The 21,721-nt window shown below is 42.1% G+C and overlaps 1 protein-coding gene across 1 annotated transcript in view; it reads right to left on the bottom strand.

Annotated features, from left to right (window-relative positions):
- crhr1 (corticotropin releasing hormone receptor 1) overlaps window positions 1–21,721 on the bottom strand; it is a 167,449-nt gene that overhangs the window by 41,172 nt on the left and 104,556 nt on the right. Inside the window, exon 6 of the mRNA XM_021624572.3 lies at window positions 19,178–19,284. Coding sequence (XP_021480247.1) covers window positions 19,178–19,284 — 107 coding nt within the window. The remainder of the gene's footprint in view (window positions 1–19,177; window positions 19,285–21,721) is intronic.

Raw genomic sequence — 21,721 nt, 5'->3', positions numbered from 1 at the left:
GATGCCTAAGTCAGTACATTGCACTGTAATACTCCTGGTGGTAGAGGAGAGAACAGAAGACAGGTTAAGGGCTGGTGGTATATAGTATAATTATTGCAGTGTTTGCAGTGAGTGCAGTTTTTCCTTCTTCTGTATAATTATGACATTGAGTCGAGCACGCCAATTCCTCATGCTATGCAGTATAATGTTGGTAATACATATGACGGGATGATGGATAATGGGACCATAATAAAAATAGGAAAAGTTAAGAGACAGTGGGGAAGTTTGTGTGAGTGTGTTTTGTTTGGATGTGTGTTTTGCATAATTAGTACAGCATGTGCATGGACTGTGTGTGTGTGTGTGTGTGTGTGTGTGTGTGTGTGTGTGTCACAATTGACATATTCCCTACAGTAAGTCTAAAGAGCTAGACAAGGCCCGTTCCCTCAAGCAGGGGGTGTATCACTTTCTCTGTTCTGTTCTAACCACTTTATCCCACCTCCAGTGGCAAAGCAAACCACCTCACAATAATCTCCTAAAACCCTATAGCAGTAGAGTTGGGCAGGCTGATCAAACTTTTCCCCAGGCCTCAGTAGGACCAGCAGGTTCTTCAACCCACAGGAATGACTGATCGAATTGGACCAGCTAATGCAAGGTTTATTAGATCAGTCAAGGTTGTAATTCACACAATTGGTGTACAAACGTGGAGGTAATAAGACACCAGGAAAGGAAAGCATCCAGGACCAACCTTCTTAAGAATACATTTCTTTGTAAGTGCCATTTTCTTCCTCAAGCTTAGACTTAAACTACGAAAAGTTGCTAGTCCTCAGTAATGTTATTTTAAATGTTCTGAAGCTTCTTCCTATGTTTCTTCCCATTAAAAAAGTAATGAAGAAATTAGATTCTCGAAAATAATGTTGGATTGGATTTCGTCTTGGAAATGTACTTAATTCCAAGATAGCTATACCCTTGTCTTAAACTCACGGCAGTGAGAGGAAAAAGCTCATGAAAGCAGTTGAACATGTTTAAACCCCCCAGAGTCAATGTCAGCCCCCCACAGAAATGTACAATCAGTTTAACCTACAGATATCTGTGAAAGGTGACAGAGCTAGAATGTTCGTCAGACCGTTTTGCTCTCCGATCCCCCCCCCCAAGCGTCTTGGGACTCGTATGAAGTCGGTAAAACCGATCTGCCAACTTCTGTCTGTAGTGTCTGAATGTTTTGGGCTACGCACTAATATCCCTCTGTGGAATGTGAGACCATCACGAACACGTTTTGCTCTAGGACGCCCACGTGCCTCACAAGACTCGTCTGAATGTTCTTTTCAAAATTCGTCAAGCTCTTTCAAATTGGTTTATTGATCATTTCTAGACAACCATTTTCAAGTATTGCAGTAGATTCTTCAAGCACATTTAAGTCAAACCTGTAGCTCGATAACTCAGGAACATTCACTGTGTTCTTGGTAAACAACTCCAGTGTATATTTTTGGCCTTGTGTTTTAAGTCATTGCCCTGCTTAAAGGTGAATTCATCTCTATGTCTGAACCAGGTTTTTATTTTGGATTTTGCCTGTACTTAGCTCCATTCCATTCCTTTTTTATCCTGAAAAACTCCCCAATCTGTAAAGATTACAAGCAAACCCATAACATGATGCAGCCACCACATGCTTGAAAATATGCAGAGTGGTTCTAAGTAATGTGTTGTACTGGATGTGCCACAAATATAACACTTTGTATTCAGGACAAAAAGTGAAATGCTTTGCCATATTTTTTGCAATATTACTTTAGTGCCTTGTTGCAAACAGGATGCACGTTTTGAGATATGTTCTGTTCTGTACATGCTTCTTTATTTTCATTCAGTTATTTAGGTTAGTATTGTGGAGTAATTACAATGCTGTTGATTCATTCTCAGTTTTCTCTGTGATAACGGGCATTAAGCTCTTAAGCTGATCTAAATTGGAGTGATTGTGAAATCATTGAGCAACTGAGCTAGGAAGGACACCTGTATTTTTGAAGTGACTAGGTGTATTGATACACCCTCCAAAGTATAATTAAATGAAAATTCCCCCCAAAAACTAGTTTTTGCTATTTGTGTAATTTGTCATTGTTGATATAGTCCAAAAATGTTCTGCAAGTAACAATCAAGTTTTTAAGATATACAACTTTTAAAATATAGAAATACAGCTGGTATGATGCATTTTGCATGAACAATGGTTTAATGAAACAAATACCAAAATGTAGTTTTTGGGTGGTTTTCCTTTTAATAACTACACCATGCACAAAGGAATATTCAAATCAAATCAAAATTTGTGTTGAATACAACAGACCTTACCGTGAAATGCTTACTTACAAGCTCTTAACCAACAATGCTTTAAGATTTTTTTTAAACAAGTGAAATATTGAAAATAGAAAATAAAAGTAACAAATAATTAAACAGCAGAAGTAAAATAACAAATTGAGGCAATACACAGGGGGTACCCGTACAGAGTCAATGTACGGGGCACCAGTTAGTTGAGGTAAATGGGGTAATATGTACACGTAGATAGAGTAAAAGGGACAACGCATAGATTATAAATAGAGAGTAGCAGCGTAGAAGAGGGGTCTGGGTGGCCCTTTGATTAGCTGTTCAAGAGAATTATGGCTTGGTGGTAGAAGCTGTTAAGGAGCCTTTTGGACCTTGACTTGGTGCTCCGGTACCGTTTGCCGTGCGGTAGCAGAGAGAACAGTCTATGACTAGGGTGGCAGGAGTCTTTGACAATTTTTACAGCCTTCCTCTGACACCGCCTGATATAGATGTCCTGGATGGCAGGAAACTTGGTCCCCGTGATGTACTGGGTTGTACACACTACCCTCTGTAGTGCCTTGCGGTCGGAGAACAAGCAGTTGCCATACCATTCTGTGATGCAACCAGTCTGGATGCTCTTGATGGTGCAGCTGTAGAACCTTTTGAGGAACTGAAAACCCATAACAAATCTTTATAGTCTCCTGAGGGGGAATAGGCTTTGTCGTGCCCTCTTCACGACTGTCTTAGTGTGTTTGGACCATGAAACTTGATTGTTGATGTGGACACCAAGGAACCTGAAGATCTCAACCTGTTCCACACCAGCCCTGTCGATGAGAATGGGGACATGCTTGTTCCTCCTTTTCCTGTAGTCCACAATCATCACCTTTGTCTTGATCACATTGAGGGAGAGGTTGTTGTCCTGGCACCACACGGCCAGGTCTCTGACCTCCTCCCTATAGGCTGTCTCATCATTGTCGGTGATCACTGTTGTGTCATCTGAAAACTTGGTGTTGGAGTTGTGCCTGGTCATGCAGTCATGGGTGAACAGGGAATACAGGAGGGGACTGAGCACACACCCCTGAGGGTCCCCCGTGTTGAGGATCAGCGTGGTGGATGTGTAGTTCCCTATTCTTACCACCTGGGGGCGGCCCGTCAGGAAGTCCAGGATTCAGTTGTAGATGGAGGTGTTAAGTCCCAGGGTCCTTAGCTTAGTGATGAGCTTTGAGGGTACTATGGTGTTGAACACTGAGCTGTAGTCGGTTGGAAGTCCTTGAAGGTGGGTGAAGTTAACTATAGGGCCAGACAGCCGGGACACAGGCATCTGACCCAGATTTACCATGTGAATTTGGTGAAGAAATGGAATGCACATGATGTACTTGACTCAGACGGCAGGGAGAGGGGAGTGGTGATTGAAGGGAGACATCTTTCAGCCCGCTGGCTCCACCCCTGAGCCTTATATGGACTTTCTGCCCCAATGAGGCAAGTCTGTGGGTCATTAAGCCATGGAGTGCTTGGGGATGAAAGAGGAAGCGGGCTGCACAAACAGAGAAAGGACTGAGAAGGAAGCCTGTGTTATGGAGTGTGAGACAAGAGAGAATGATCTGTGTGATTACTCATTGTGACCTGGACTCTCTGATTACCCCCACTGTGTACTGAACCAATTTGTGTGAGGACCCGAGTTTTAGGATTACCCCTGGAGAACGGAACGGACAAAGAGAATGGATTGTGGGCTGTGAACTGGTTACTGAATTCCCCCCTTTCCCAAGGTCTGCTCCCTAATAAATTCCCCATTCGTATTCTTGTTGTGCTTTATGTGCGTGTTTGGTTATTGAACTTGGTGATGCGGAAACCCCACCCCCTTGAGCCTGCTACAATACACAATAGCACAAATCAAATCAAATTTTAGTTGTCACATACACATGGTTAGCAGATGTTAATGCGAGTGTAGCGAAATGCTTGTGCTTGTAGTTTCGACAATGCATTAATAACCAACGAGTAATCTAACCTAACAATTTCACAACAACTACCTTATACACACACAAGTGTTAGGAACGAAGAATATGTACATAAAAATATATGTACATATTGATGGTACATTTTGATGGTACAGAACGGCATAGGCAAGATGCAGTAGATGGTATCTAGTACAGTTATACACATGAGATGAGTAATGTAGGGTATGTAAACATATAAAAGTGGCATTGTTTAAAGTGGCTAGTGATACATGTATTACATCAAGATCGCTAGGTGCAGTAGATGGTATAGACTACAGTATATACATATGAGATGAGTAATGTAGGGTATGAAAACATTATATGAAGTGGCATTGTTTAAAGTGGCTAGTGATACATTTGATCAATTTTTACATTATTAAAGTGGCTGGAGTTGAGTCAGTATGTTGGCAGCAGCCACTCAATGTTAGTGGTGGCTGTTTAACAGTCGGATGGCCTTGAGATAGAAGCTGTTTTTCAGTCTCTCGGTCCCTGCTTTGATGCACCTGTACTGACCTCGCCTTCTGGATGATAACGGGGTGAACAGGCAGTGGCTCGGGTGGTTGTTTTCCTTGATGATCGTTATGGCCTTCCTGTGACATCAGGTGGTGTTGGTGTCCTGGAGGGCAGGTAGTTTGACCCCGGTGATTCGTTGTGCAGACCTCACTACCCTCTGGAGAGCCTTACGGTTGTGGGCGGAGCAGTTGCCGTACCAGGCGGTGATACAGCCCGACAGGATGCTCTTGATTGTACATCTGTAAAGGTTTGTGAGTGCTTTTGGTGACAAGCCAAATTTCTTCAGCCTCCTGAGGTTGAAGAGGCGCTGCTGCGCCTTCTTCACCACGCTGTCTGTGTGGGTGGACCAATTCAGTTTGTCCGTGATGTGTACGCAGAGGAACTTAACTTACTACCCTCTCAACTACTGTCCCGTCGATGTGGATAGGGGGGGTGCTCCCTCTGCTGTTTCCTCAAGTCCACGATCATTGTTTGTTTTGTTGACGTTGAGTGTGAGGTTATTTTCCTGACACCACACTCCGAGGACCCTCACCTCCTCCCTGTAGGCCATCTCGTCGTTGTTGGTAATCAAGCCTACCACTGTAGTGTCGTCTGCAAACTTGATGATTGAGTTGGAGGCGTGCATGGCCACGCAGTCGTGGCTGAACAGGGAGTACAGGAGAGGGCTCAGAACGCACCCTTGTGGGGCCCCAGTGTTGAGGATCAGCGGGTTAGGGATGTTGTTACCTACCCTCACCACCTGGGGGCGGCCCGTCCAGTACCCAGTCGATCTTGATGACGAGTTTGGAGGGTACTATGGTGTTAAATGCTGAGCTGTAGTCGATGAACAGCATTCTTACATAGGTATGCCTCTTGTAAAGATGGGTTAGGGCAGTGTGCAGTGTGGTTGCGATTGGGTCGTCTGTGAACCTATTGTGGCGGTAAGCAAATTGGAGTGGGTCTAGGGTGGCAGGTAGGGTGGAGGTGATATGGTCCTTGACTAGTCTCTCAAAGCACTTCATGATGACGGAAGTGAGTGCTACGGGGCGGAAGTCGTTTAGCTCCGTTACCTTGGCTTTCTTGGGAATTGGTTTTGGGATCGTGAAATGGCGGCCATCTCCTTCTGCGCCATTGAAACAATGTTTACTCAGCTACCAATAGGTGCTCTTCTTTGCAAGGCATTGGAAGAACTCCCTGGTCCTTCTGGTTGAATCTGTGTTTGAACTTCAATGCTTGACTTAAAGACCTTACAGTATGTGTGGGGTACAGAGATGAGGTAGTTCAAAAATCATCTTTGACACTGCTATTGAACACAGAGTGAGTCCATGTAACTTATTATGTGCCTTCTTAAGCAAATGTTTTCTCCTGAACTTATTTAGTCTTGCCCTAAAAGTGATTGAATGCTTATCGACTCGAGACTTTTCAGCTTTTCATTTTTTATTAATTTGTAGAAATGTCGAAAAACACAGTTCCACTTTGACACTATTGGGTATTGGGAGTAGGCCAGTGACAAAATCTAAATTTAGTCCATTTTAAATTCTGTTACACAACAAAATATGAAAAACTAAAGGGATGTGAATACTTTCTGAAAGCAAGTATTGACAACATTCCTCCCACTTTATACTAAATGTTTAACGGCTCATTACATCATGTTTATTAAAAAACCTTTCCTACCAATGTTAAAATGTGACAGAATGCACACTGTGGTAGATTACCTGTTTCAGCCATGGTACAGCAAGTGCTTTGTGGTTGTACAAGGCACATGCGCACATGTACGCACACACGCACGCATGGCTGACATGGCTATACCTAGAGGCTCTGACAAAAACAAAGCCCTTTAAGCTTTGAAAAAAACATGTGCATTCTTAAATGATTAATGGCTAATCCACCAGAGACTGTTTGGAGTACAGCCAATGTAGATGTTGTCCTCTACCTTCCCTCTGTTTATTTTACTCTCACAAGCAATTTCACTAATTCCTCTGACTCTCTCTCTCTCTCTCGTCTCTCCCCCCGCTGTGCATCATCTTTCATTTTAACCCTCACCTTCGTTCACCCTCACCTCATTCCTTCTCCCTCTTTCAAAATGACCACTGTAATTTACTCCTCATTTTTTCCCCATTTCTCTATGTCCTCAACCTTTATCTCTTCTTCACTCTCTCGCTTTCTGTCATCCCCCCCTCGTTCTATTTTTCTCTCTTCCCCCCCCTCTTCTTTTCTCTTCATCAGGCCGGACTAAATTACCGGAGGCAGAGAAGACTGGACCCATATTTCCTTATCCTCCTACTTATCCCTGAGATCGTATTGCTGGACAAAACCATTTGTTAGGATGGAGTACAACAATTCATAAAAAAAGTAAAGGGTTACTGGCTCAGTTCCCTCCAGACATAACCTTACATGTCTTACTTTTCATTTGTCAGCCAAAGAAAGTATGAAGCTCTAGAAATCTACCTCATTTCTATTTACAGATGCAGCTCATGGAGATCTCAAAGCCTGAACGAGGAGGCCAAATTGCACTCTATTCCCTTTGTCGTGCACTCATTTTGAACATGGGCCCTGGTCAAAAGTATTGGGCTAAAGAGGGAATAGGGTCCCATTTGGGATACAGCCAAGGACTGCGATGGTCTTCAGTAGAAAATATTTTGGAGTATGGTTAACTCTAGCTAGTGGGTATGCCGAGTTATACACGTGTGTTATGTTTCCAATTAAGTAGACATTTGAGCAGTCCGGGGGCTGACCAATCAAATCCTATTAAAATAAAGGGACTTAAAAGCAGTCTGGAAGACAAATAATTGAAGTACAGACACATAAACCAAAAATATCTGGTGTGTGTCATACAGGAAATGTCACTTTTAATCTGAAATCAAAACACTAAGGAGGTTGAGGTTTCAGAATGTTTCTTTTTGTGGAGTGTATGTAGACAGTCTCTTGTTGACAGAGTATCTAGGAATGGACAGAGACACACACATACTTTCAAAAGGATTATCTGATATAAAACGCACCTTGAAAGGCACACACACACACACATGCATACTGTACTCAGCGCCCCTGGTCGTCACAGCTCTCCACAGACAAGTGCCTCAGGGATTGTGTTAGAGTGTGCACGTTCATTTATTTTAAAGTGCAGGCTTCAGAGGAACAAATGGGGATATTAGAGGCATCAAACGATTCTTTGATTTATTTGCCTCTGCATATCAATGTATGTAAAAAAGGGAAACAGAATGGCCCTGAAGAGGAATGCAATGCAGGGCTTGGATGGAGCTCTGTGCTGTGTAAGAGCAAAAGACTGGCCTGAAAATGAACTTCATCATTATTCCTTTCATTTTAATTTGATTAATAATAAGACAAATCATGTAATTTCACAGGGAATTTCAACTTTTGTTATTAGAAATGTGATAGAGAGGAGGACAAAGTGAAGCGACATTATGAAAATAACAATAAACACAAACTCAAATTGCGATTCTCTTCTCCGGGCCCTAAACCTATTTGCAGTGTTTCTTGAATGTGCCAGACTGCCCAGCGCACAGTTTATTCATTGGGCAGTATTGACTATAAGCACACGACCAATTTACAGGGTTTACAACAATACGAGGGAGAACAGGATATGATGCTTTAGTAACGTCATGCTACATCACAACAGGCCGTGAATGGGAGTCCCATAGGGCGGCACACAATTGGTCCAGCGTCGTCCGGGTTTGGTCGGTGTAGGCCGCCACTGTAAATAAGAATTTGTTCTTAACTGACTTGCCTAGTTAAACTCAATTTTTGCCTAAAATGACATACCCAAATCTAACTGTCTGTAGCAAGGATGTGCATATTTTTCATACCATTTGAAAGGAAACATTTTGAAGTTTGTGTAAATGTGAAATGAATGTAGGAGAATATAACACAATAGATCTGGTAAAGATTGCCCAAATGTGCTTAATTGGTGTATTAATACATTTTCAAGTTCATAACTGTGCACTCTCCTCAAACAATAGCATGGTATTCTTTCACTGTAACAGCTACTGTAAATTGGGCAGTGCAGTTAGATTAACAAGAATTTAAGCTTTTAGCCAATATCAGATATGTCTATGTCCTGGAAAATGTTCTTGTTACTTACAACCTCATGCTAATCGCATTAGCCTACGTTAGCGCAACCGTCCCGAGTTCTGGACCGATCCTGTAGAGGTTAAATAAAGGTTAAAAAATATATATTTAAAAAAAATTCAGTTCACAGCGATTCTGTGTGACTCAGTCAGTAGAGCATGGCACTTGCAACACCAAGGGTTGAGGGTTCAATATATGCCAAATATATGCATGCGCGACTGGTTAAAAGTGTCTGCTAAATGGGATATATTATATTTTCAGTAAGTCCCCTTTTTGCCTCCAAGAGGATAAAACACTCTCAAATCCTAACAAACCTCTTTCACAAAAGTTTTACAGCAGTAGACATGAACTAGAATGAAAACAGGCACCTCAGTTGTTTCGGGTCTCTAAAACAGGATTTGGTTTTAAAAATGGTCAGAATAGAACATCTCCAGTTGGTTTACCCAAAGGCAGTTTCTAAGAACCAATGCCCTCAAACCTCACTATAGGAGGCAGTCTCTCTCTGTCTGTGGGTTGATGTCATCACGCATCAATAGAGGTGACATGACATGACCGCCAAAGATGGACACTGGCGAGATGTCTTCAGGGGAGGGACTGAGGTTCCAAGGTTCTGCCTGCATCCTAATTGGCACCCTATTCCCTTTATAGTGCACTACTTTTGACTAGGGGACTGGTCAAAAGTAGTGCACTATATAGGGAATACAGGGCCATTTGGGACACACACTCTATCTATCTCTATTGAGAACATGCCAAGACTGTCAAGCTGTTGCCTAGCTCCATGAATGACAAGAGAAACTCTACGTACTAAATTATCAAACACACCCACACCACCAGCAGTGAAGTAGCCCTTATCTAAATGAAGAGAAACAAGCTTCTCTGTATGGGGTCCCAGGCTATATGTGGAGGTTCGGAATGAGGAATTGATACCCACACACACACACCAGCCTGGCCTCAGAGCCATATGAAACATACTTTACATATTTCTGAGCACCTGCAAGACTTATGATACCTACTAGTAGTCTAGCTAATTCAGACAGAAACAAAAGTAGGGAGGTTGGTCAAGGAGGATGGGTAAGTGTGATGCGCAACTGTCTAGCAATCCAAAGGTTGCGTGTTGGAATTGTGTCAGGAAAAACTGTAGTATTTTAGCTAACCCTTCCACTAACCCTTATTCTAAACTTAACCCAATTCAACTATCCTTCTATGTAAATTCACCTAACCTTTGTCGCTTTAGTTCCCCCAACCTTTAATGTAAACGATCCGAACCTTTGTAGTTAGTTCACCTAACCACCAACGTAAATTCTAACCTGAATTCTCATTTGTTGTTAAGACGCAACAAGCAACCTGGTTTTAGAGAAATGCGTATAATACTACATGACTTCCAAGACTCTTCCAAGACCAAGGACATCATCCAATTGAGCAGACTTGCTGGTGTTTTTACAGTCTTTTATGTCCAACAATGCAAATTCTAATAAATATATATTTTTATATATACTTGGGAGGCCATAATAAAAAACCCAGCAGGGCAACAGTGGGGAACCCTGCTATATGTCCTCTAATTCATATGATATTGTATGACTGCTATTCCATTCATAATGTAATTTAACACAATGTAACATATATTACTAAATGGAGTGTCACAGAATAAAACAAATTGCCCTGAGATCAAGTTACGCACACACACACACACACACTTGCTTTCTGTTCTCTGGGCTCAGTCGTAGTTCAAATCTCTGGCAACAGAACCTTGTCAAAATCGGACACACTTCTCGTTCTTACTTCCAACTCCAGCATCCAGACTCTAACCACCAAGCATAGCTGAGCAGCAGGGATCTGCAGAATAACAGATTACTTCACAAGAAGTTAAATGAGACTGTGGTGCAGTGCAGTGTTTAAAGCTACACTGGGCTGGGTAAATATGGGGGCATGGCCACAAGTGTGGTAAAACCAAGACCGTTCAATCCCAGAGCAGTCCTACCAGAAAATGAGGTTCAAACCACACCAATGAGGCTGCAGCTGAGCTAAGTACCATGTACAGTATATCTAAAGCGGTTTACCTGAACAGGATATTATGTATATCAACATCCACAACATGCAGTGGCTACATAAGTATTCCCATCTAGAACTCATTAGAGATCTGAGAGAGTTCTGTTCTACACTGTGTTCTATTTTTGTCATGTTCTATGGGATGTTATATTCTCGTTCATTCTATTCTGTATCGTCTACTACCCTAATACAATACTAGGAACAAGCGCCAAATGCATAATACATCATAGCTACTTGAATAATAAATTGTCATCGATGTACCCTCTTGGTTAAAGTTCTGATTTTGAAATGGTTAAAATAGATTTCTGGGTGCACTGGAATCCCCTAATAATTTCCTGTTTGTTGTGGTAATAGTAATCAATAGGGAACCAAGTTCGTGTGTGTGCATGTGTATATATGTAACTTTGCAGTGGTGGAAAAGGTACCCAATTGTCATTCTTAAGTAAAAGTAAAGATACCTTAATAGAAAATGACTCAAGTAATAGTGAAAGTTACCAAGTAAAACACTACTTGAGTAAAAGTCTACAAGTATTTCATTTTAAATATAATTAAGAATCAATTGTAAATGTAATTGCTAAACTATACGTAAGTATCAAAAGTAAAAGCAGAAAACATTTCAAAATCCTTATACTAAGCAAACCAGACGGCATGCACACTCCAACACTTAGACAAAAATTTACAACAAAGCATTTGTGTTTGGTGAGTTCGCCAGATCAGAGACAGTAGGGCTGACCAGGGATGTTCTCTTGATAAGTGTGTGAATTTGACCATTTTCCAAGCATTCAAAATGTAACGAATACTTTTGGGTGTCAGCGAAAATGTATGGAGTAAAAATGACATTATTTACTTTAGGAATGTCGTGAAGTAAAAGTAAAATTTGTCACAAATAAAAATAGTAAAGTAACTACTTAAGAAGTACTTTAAAGTATTTTTTACTTAAGTTTACTGTAAGTTTGCATGTGAGGCGTAACTTAGTACTTTGTAAAGCTCAAGGACATTTTTCATTTTGAGTAGCAGTCACCTGCTGTTGAACTATGAAGGGGCTTCCACTGCAACAAGCCGTTTAAAGACACCACCAGGTCAAGCTGAAGCCTCCCATGACCCCTCACCCCAGAGTCCTGCCTCCCAGAGCAGGCACACACGGGTAAACAACACCACCACACATGTGCAGGTCTCATGGGCAGCCGAAAATGTCAACCGAGGCCCCAGCTTGGGTTTGTATTATTAATATATAAAAATATCATATCTGGGCTAACTACTCCCTTGTGTGTTGTGTGGCAGAAATCCAATAATTAAAGGTCAGAGATTCTCTGAATCACTAACTTCTAGCAGAATGAGATGAACATGTGAGTTCAGTTTACTCAGCAGAGAGACGCAGGGAGTCATCCCTTCCTTGTTTTTTTTATTTAGGCTTACAGCAAGTTCCAGCCTTGGTAAAAAAAAAAAGAAGAAGAATTATGTCCTTTTTGATATACCACACTTCTGCCATTGTGCATTACCAGATAAAGTGATTCTGAATCAGTATAAACGAGAATTGACTGGTTCTTTCAGTCAATTTCTATTCATGTATATTACGTTATACACCATTAACCCAGATCGCAGAAATGGGGTCTGTTGAGCCATTAATAAGTATTATTTCATCCCCCAACGTCAAATACGTTGATGAACAAACATCATGTGTTTACACTAGAGTCAAGTCAGCTATCTGTGTGACTGGTTAGTGCATCTGCTTGCTCAACTGCAGGCTATTTGACTTGACCTTTTCAGGAGGATGTAACGCTGGAGTGTGTGTGGGGAATGGAAATTGCATCTGTGAGTTGTGTGTGTGAGTTGTGTGTATGTGTGTGTTTGTGTGTGTGAGTACAGGTTACCCATTAAGATAATGCCTTGCCTTAGATGGGTCACGGGGTCTCTTTATAATGACTCGATGACTAAAACTACCTCGTCGTCAAGGTTAGAGAGTAGCTGGGTATTGAAGCAAAGTAGCATAAATCAATGGTCCCATGTTGTTCCAGAATGCCTCGAAGGTTGTCATAAATTACTCGCATCACCCCAATCATCAAGAAGTCTCTTTATGGAGTTGTAAGGATTAAGGGCATGAGTTCAATCTCCTCAGCCTCTGGCCATCAGATTTGTCCTTGACGTAGTTGGTACGCAACATTCATTACACTTTTGGAAGGTGCTACAGTTTGAAGTCCTAAACTATGTAATTAGTACTTTGGTCAGGGTAGAATTAGTTTAAAAAGTCGTTAGTGAAGCGAAGTAAAATTAGACAGACACGTGGCTAAGATCCATTAAACCAAATAAAGACTGAACATAGCGCCATTGGCTACCTCAGGAAGCCCTTTGCAGCAGTGGGCTGAAGGCTCTGTTTCATATTTCTGAGCTCTGGGCTCTTGTAAAAATGGTGGACCCCACTACAGGAAAAAAACATGCCACATCGCTGTTAAAACAAGCCTGTAATCGTCCCCTTTCAGTAATCGGAAAAGTGCCTTGGTTTACAATGAGGACATCTCTAAGTTGGGTAGAAGTGTTGTGGTACAGTATCTGCAGCTTTTTGCTTTACTTTTCCTTTTTGGTAGCAGAATGTCCCTTTCTTTTTGTATCCAAATCCGGCTTTAAACTTCTTCACAACAGTATCTCGGACCTGCCTGGTGTGTTCCTTGTTCTTCATGATGCTCTCTGCGCTTTTAACGGACCTCTGAGACTATCACAGTGCAGGTGCATTTATACGGAGACTTGATTACACACAGGTGGATTGTATTTATCATCATTAGTCATTTAGGTCAACATTGGATCATTCAGAGATCCTCACTGAACTTCTGGAGAGAGTTTGCTGCACTGAAAGTAAAGGGGCTGAATAATTTTGCATGCCCAATTTTTCAGTTTTTGATTGTTAAAAAAGTTTGAAATATCCAATAAATGTCGTTCCACTTCATGATTGTGTCCCACTTGTTGTTGATTCTTCACAAAAAAATACAGTTTTATATATCTTTATGTTTGAAGCCTGAAATGTGGCAAAAGGTCGCAAAGTTCAAGGGGGCCGAATACTTTCGCAAGGCACTGTATGTCAATGATTTGCAGCTTGATTCAATGCTGATGTTAAGTTCATGTTCGGTACCTTGGCAACAAAGGTCTTTAACAACATGTTTGAATGGGAACTCTGCAAAACGGACTCTAATGAAGTGGGCTCAAGCAAAGTTAATAACAAATAAGGCCAAGGTGAAACATTGACTGGCACTAGGCTAGACAGCTTTTCGTCTGATGCGTCGATGCCAGCCAGTGCCAGGTGAGCTGTGACAATCACTGACAGGCACCACTCCAGCCGTCACGCTAGAATGGGTGCTCTGAAAGTGGACGAGCAGCTGCTTTGGGATCCAAAGTTCCGCCACGTTTGTTCCAAGTGAGAACACTGGCTTATGTCTTACACTTTATTATATGAATAGTATCACAGTTTTGAGGGAGTTTGTGCTGCTGTACAGCCCAGGGCACTGTGCGGAGTGGATCTTTACTACATATGATCTCAAGGGCCTAGTGGTACAGTAGGGTTGACAGCAAACCCCTTCCCACATCACCACAGTTCCTCTCATCTTACTGGCTTATCTCTTGGTTAATATCCATCTCCCCAGGGAGTCCTGTATCTTCACTATGCACATTCTTGAAAGCATCAGCATTTCCCGTTTCATGCTTTAAACCCCTTCCCCACTGTGAACGAACTTGGACAGCGTCATGGGTATTGTGCTGCAAACCAACCTGGTCTCAGAGCATTTCGTATTATTCTGTACATAAATCTGAGACACTCCATTTAGTATGATATGTTACGTTTTGTTACATAAGAAAGATGTTTACCTAAGGCAAAAACAAAAGGAAGGTGGCTGGTCGGGGTGGATGGGTAGGCATATAACGGGAATGTCTAGCTACTCAAAGGTTGCGAGTTCAGAAATTATCACAGATAACTTGAGCATTTTGGCTAATTAGAAGCTTTTAGCTACTTTGCAACTACTTAGCATGTTAGCGAACCCTTCCCCTAACCCTTCCCTTAACCCTAGTTTAACTCTTTAACTTAACCCTAACCCTATCTATCATGGGTCCTCAGATCCTCAAAAGGTTCTACAGCTGCACCATTGAGAGCATGGTTGCATCACTGCCTGGTATGGCAACTGCTTGGCCTAAGCAGCAGGATGAAGAGGCACTCCAGAGTGTAGTGCCAATGGCCCAGCACATCACTGGGGCCATGCTTCCTGCCATCCAGGACCTCTATACCAGGTGGTGTCAGAGGAGGCCCTAAAAATTGTCAAAGACTCCAGCCTTGTCATAGAATGTTCTCTCTGCTACCGTATGGCAAGCGGTACCGGAGCGCCAAGTCTAGGTCCAAGAGACTTCTAAACAGCTTCTACCCCCAAACCATAAGACTCCTGAATATCTAATCAATTGGCTACCCAGACTATTTGCATTGCCTCCCCACCCCACCTCACCCTCTTTACACCACTGCTACTTTCTGTTGTTGTCATCCCATGCATAGCCACTTCAATAACTCTACCTACATGTGCATACTACCTCAACTAACCGGTGCCCCCTCACATTGACTCTGTACTGGTACCCTCCTGTATATAGTCTCGTTATTGTTGTTTTACTGCTGCTCTTTAATCTCTTATTCTTGTCCATATTTTTTGAAACAGCATTGTTGGTTGGGGGCTCATAAGTAGGCATTTCACTGTTATATTCGGAACATGTGACTAATACATTTGATTTGATTTGAACCCCTAGCCTAGCTAATGTTAGTGAGCTAGCTAACATTAGCCACCTAGCTAGAATTGTTAACATATCATGCAGTTAGCTTATTCATAACATATCATACGAAATATGCGATGGACATCCACAAATTAATACATACTATACGAAACTTAGAAAATCATAAGCATTTCACGGCGCATGTGACTAATAAAATTTGATTTGAAAAATAGAGTCTCGGATTTACATACAAAATAATACGAAATGCTCTGAGACCCGGTTGTATAAGCGCCTGCTCCTTTACCTGTTAACAAAATGAGGGGGGATAGATCAGGCAAAGATACTGCTTGGCTACGTGAATAATGCCTCTGTCGTTTTCACAACAGGGGGTTTTCCATTAGTGGATAACAGCAGTGCTGCTCTGCTTGTCCTTTTCCACTGACGCAGATTCCCCCTGGTGTGTTTCACAGTCCAAATGGCATATCACTGCGTTGGTAACACCCTGCCAGTGCAGTGCTGGGGTCCTGGGTATGTTCGCTGTCGGTGCGTTTCTCAGTTCACTGGGGAGCTGAGGAAAGTTGGCCAGGGGCCATCACTTCACACTGAGACCATGTGTCTCTGAGGTCTGTAGCCTCCTATCCTCTACATCCCCTGTCTCTTTCTCCTGCTGCTACGTCAGTATGGACGGGAATAGAATCCGCCAGGTCCTCCTAGTTCAGGGATCAGTGGAAAGTCAATGATCACCTAAAGTCGTTGTTTCCCTGATAATCTTTGCCTCTTTCGTAATCACTTAAGTGTTAAAATAATTGACAAATCATGAAGTTGTGTACAAAGTTTCCAAGTGGTGGCAATTACAAAACTTGTGCACGAGAAATATCCACATGGGTATAACGCGAAAGTAATTTAGGTCCGCCCAATTCAACACAATTCGATACATGTCAGCTGAAGTTCCCACACAAACAACTAAGCCCTCGTCCCATACAAATGCACCTTTACCTCTTTTACACTTATGCGTCTGTACGTTTCAGTGCTCGGCAGTATCTTACCAGATGTCAGCAAGTGTGAATGAAAGGAAGGGTGAAGCAGAAGTGTTCTTCCATGGATGCTTTGTCTACAACTCAAACTCGGCAATACTGTTCACAGTGCATTGGGTGCCTTAACTCAGTGTGGCTTGAACAAGTAGGCACAGCAATGTGTTTACCCTCTTCTTACCGTTGTGTTCCCGGACTGAAAATAACCTCAAGTCATTCAATCTAAACTTGTCCGCACACTAAACCAGGCCTGGGGTCTTCACTGAGTTTGAATAGGAGGTTTAGGACTGCCCAAACAAAGTGTTACCGAAGCTTATGTGCAGACACTAAACCTCTTAAAAGTGGTTTCCTTGGCCGAGCTACCCAAACAATCCGCATGCATTGAATGCACTGATACTGTACAGCAAAGCATTACACGATCAAAGAAGAGCGTATACACTCAGGAGTGACAGTGCATTGTTTTTCAACTGTACAATGCATTCAGGCAGTGAAGCTATTTTGATTCATCTCCGTAATCTGATAATCCTTCAAATTGTATTATCGATTTTGTAATCAGTCCTGAAGAGCAGATTAGAGGGGATATAAAAGGAGGATATATAAAAGAAAAAACGCACCTTTTGACTTTCGATTTTATGCCAAAAGACATTGAAGGCCTATAATCTCTCAAAACGAGGCATGGGAATGAGAAAGTACTCCTTTCAGGGACTTTTCTTCTGCCGTTACAGTACGTACAATGTATGACTCACACAGCTACCATTCTCCTGTGAGAGGTCTATACCTGTGAAGTAGCCAGAGGCGCTTTAGAGCCAACCTTTTGTGTTGTTGTGTGTGTGTATGAAATATTAAAAAGGACAGCTTTATCACAGCCAGATCAAATGAAAAGATAAAACAGGCTGTGATTTCAGCGAGTTCAGCCCATGTGCGGAGAAGGAGTAATGAAGTCTCAGGGTGTATGTGTGTGTCCATCCCAGACATCTGTTCCTGCTAGCGGTTTCATTTCAGTTTAGGAAGCAAACATTAGACCAGCGCTGGCCTGTCTGCTACTTTACAACCTTAGCTTTTCCTGTCCTCTATTCTCTACATACATACAGTACGACCAATCCCAATAGCTTTATCACACACCACTCTCCATATTAGCTGAGATGGTCAGAGGTTAATAAACAGGGCACTGATGTCGAAGATGTAACTATGTTAACCAGATTGAGTGAGCCTAAACAATCTTCCTCTGTTGTCTCAACTCAAATGAGACTTCTTGATGATTGGAGCAATTGAAGCAGTGAGACAGTATCTTGCTGACATTAATCGGACCAGATTAATCCAGGATAATCTGTTCTAAACATTCTCTTACACTATATGTTTAATCTCAGAGTCCAGATAATCTGTGTTGGTGTGGCCTTTGAGAAAACACAGACATGCGTGGTTTTTGGCTGACTGACATGTTGGGTTGTTACTGACATGCTGTTTGTCACGTATCACTGCCTTCACCACCGCACAGCGCCTTCAACACCGCACAGCGCCTTCACTGGTCAACACCTTCCCAAACAGACAATTTCAGCATCTAGTTTTGGTTTACATTTGGTTGAGTTGTCAACTAACATGAAATCAATGTGAAATAAGACATTTAAAAAAATCACCATGTCATTGTCATTGGATTGAGGTAAAACAATTTCCTTACGTTGATTACTTTTTTCAAATCCAATCATTTCCCCACGTTGATTCAACGTCATCAAACTTTTTTGGTTGAAATTACATGGAAACAACGTTGACTCAACCAGTTTTTGCCCAGCGGGTGAGCCCTGGGAGTCCAGAACGAAACTCACAAAACAAGACTGCGCTTGTGTGAACATGTGTTTGAGTCTCAGAGTGGATTTGTCCGTGTGTGTGTGTCCGTGTGTGTGTGTGCGTGTGCGTGTGCGTGTGTTCGTTCGTGCGTGCCTGTGTGTGTGAATGTATTTGAATAATACACGCCACTCCAGCAGGACACACTTCACTAATATGCTGGACAAAACCGAACAAGGCTGCATTACACCTAGGTCAAACCAGCGCTGCATTACATTCACCACCTCATTCATCCAACCTTGTCATGAGTCAGAAAATCAATTTAGACATTGATGGGTCATGACAGAGCATGCACTGCAGGGTTGAGGGCCGGGCTGGTGGTACACATAATGACATATCCCCCCCCCCATCCCCCCCGGTGAGTGACAAGTATCGAGCACAAGAACGTGGATCCTGTCTACTGAGCCATTAAATAACATGAATCTTGGCAGGATTATTATAGAGTATTATGAACTATGGAATAATGGTATTTTCTTCTCGGTTTCATACTGTATTGTTTCATGTTGTATTGGATTGAGTATGAAACACTTAGCCGTAACCAAGGCTATGGGGTTGTGTGGGTGTGACATCAGAACACAGGATGTGTTGAGTTACGTGAAGGAACGTGACAGGCGGGTGTCGTGTTAATATCTGTTTCTGTTATGTGATGTGTTTGATATGATGGAGGAATGACAGTAGGAGGAGGACAGTGTTACTCACCTCAGCCTCATAAAGAGGATGAAGGCCACCAGCAGGGCTGCCAGAGAGATACAATGTCCCATGTAGTTTATGATCACCGCTATGTGGTAGTGCAGCTTGCTCTTTTTCTGCAGAAAGGAGGGGGGAAAAAAGCCAGATAATACGCCAAAAAATACAGTAATATGCAAACAATAGTGTGGACAGACAAATCTATACTTGGCAGTGTACATCATTGTCAAAGTTAATATAAAAGATAGCTAATAACTTCATGAGAGAGAGAGTGCACTTTCGTATTGCCTACTGTTAGAAACAGTGCAGAATGCATCATCTATGAATCGTATTATGGCAATTGCTTGGCATCCGACAATAAGGCGCTGCAGAGGGTAGCGCGTATGTCCCGAGTACATCATGGGGCCGAGCTTCCTGCCATCCAGGACCTCTATGCCAGGCAGTGTCAGAGGAAGGCCTTAAAAATGTTAGAAGAGTCCAGCCACCCAAGTCATAAACTGTTCTTTCTGCTACCGCACAGCAAGTGGTACCGGAGCGCCAAGTCTAGGACCAAAAGGCTCCTGAACAGCTTTTACCCCCAAGCCATAAGACTGCTAAACAATTAATCAAATGGCTACCCGGACTATTTGCATTGATCCCCTTCTTTTTGCACAGACTCTCTTGCACTGGCTCTATGCACCCTCACTGGACTCTACCCACACATACTGCACTGACATTCCAACACACACACACACACACTACGCTGCTGCTACTCTGTTATCTATCCCGATTGCCTAGTCACTTTTACTCCTACCTACATGTACATATAACCTAAAATACCTCAACTAGCTCATACCCCTGCACGTAACCCTAATTCGGTACCTGTATTCCTTGTATATAGCCTCGTTGTAATTATTCAAGTTAATATTTCCTTTTTGCTATTTAGCAAATGTTTCTTATTTTAAATATCTGCATTGGGAAAGGGTTCGTAAGTAAGCTTTTCACGGAAAAGTCTACACCTGTTTTTTTATTTATTTTTTTATTTCACCTTTATTTAACCAGGTAGGCTAGTTGAGAACAAGTTCTCATTTGCAACTGCGACCTTGCCAAGATAAGGCATGGCAGTGTGAACAGACAACACAGAGTTACACATGGAGTAAACAATTAACAAGTCAATAACACAGTAGAAAAAAGGGGAGTCTATATACATTGTGTGCAAAAGGCATGAGAAGGTAGGCGAATAATTACAATTATGCAGATTAACACTGGAGTGATAAATGATCAGATGGTTATGTACAGGTAGAGATATTGGTGTGCAAAAGAGCAGAAAAATAAATAAATAAAAACAGTATGGGGATGAGGTAGGTGAAAATGGGTGGGCTATTTACCAATAGACTGTGTACAGCTGCAGCTATCGGTTAGCTGCTCAGATAGCAGATGTTTGAAGTTGGTGAGGGAGATAAAAGTCTCCAACTTCAGCGATTTTTGCAATTCGTTCCAGTCACAGGCAGCAGAGAACTGGAACGAAAGGCGGCCAAATGAGGTGTTGGCTTTAGGGATGATCAGTGAGATACACCTGCTGGAGCGCGTGCTACGAATGGGTGTTGCCATCGTAACCAGTGAACTGAGATAAGGCGGAGCTTTACCTAGCATGGACTTGTAGATGACCTGGAGCCAGTGGGTCTGGCGACGAATATGTAGCGAGGGCCAGCCGACTAGAGCATACAAGTCGCAGTGGTGGGTGGTATAAGGTGCTTTAGTGACAAAACGGATGGCACTGTGATAAACTGCATCCAGTTTGCTGAGTAGAGTGTTGGAAGCAATTTTGTAGATGACATCGCCGAAGTCGAGGATCGGTAGGATAGTCAGTTTTACTAGGGTAAGTTTGGCGGCGTGAGTGAAGGAGGCTTTGTTGCGGAATAGAAAGCCGACTCTTGATTTGATTTTCGATTGGAGATGTTTGATATGGGTCTGGAAGGAGAGTTTAGAGTCTAGCCAGACACCTAGGTACTTATAGATGTCCACATATTGTACTCGGCGCATGTGACAAATACAATTATATTTGATTATGTGGTCTTTACATATGTCAATAGTTCATGCATTACAGCCTGCGCTCATGAGGTCATCATGTACAGCAGACTTTGCAAAGGATCTATAAAAGTCACATAAATCAATTTCATCTCTAAAACCAGTTTATATTTGCTAACATGCGTTTACCTATACTTAAGAGTTTAGAAAAAGTATCTTAACACAGCAACACACCTACATCACACAATTTGCCAAATAGTTCATTTTCTGCTCAGAACCACATTTTGTTCATCAAATACAAACTCTACATTTCAAAATGCAAAAAAGCATTCTTTACATAAACTAACTCAATCAAAACACGACAAACCCGACTCATTATCTAATAATTCTGTCAAAACACTAGCACACGTTTTCTATCCAAGAGGAACATACAGTTGAAGTCGGAAGTTTACATAGACTTAGGTTGGAGTCAATAACTAGTTTTTCAACCACTCCACAAATTTCTTGTTAACAATCTATAGTTTTAGCAAGTCGGTTAGGACATCTACT

Source organism: Oncorhynchus mykiss, chromosome 12 (genome assembly GCF_057628025.1).
Source record: "Oncorhynchus mykiss isolate SJ-2025 chromosome 12, ASM5762802v1, whole genome shotgun sequence".
In the NCBI taxonomy this organism is placed as follows: domain Eukaryota; kingdom Metazoa; phylum Chordata; class Actinopteri; order Salmoniformes; family Salmonidae; genus Oncorhynchus; species Oncorhynchus mykiss.
Note: the sequence above shows the minus strand (reverse complement) of the source record. Positions and strands in the feature narration are given on the sequence as shown.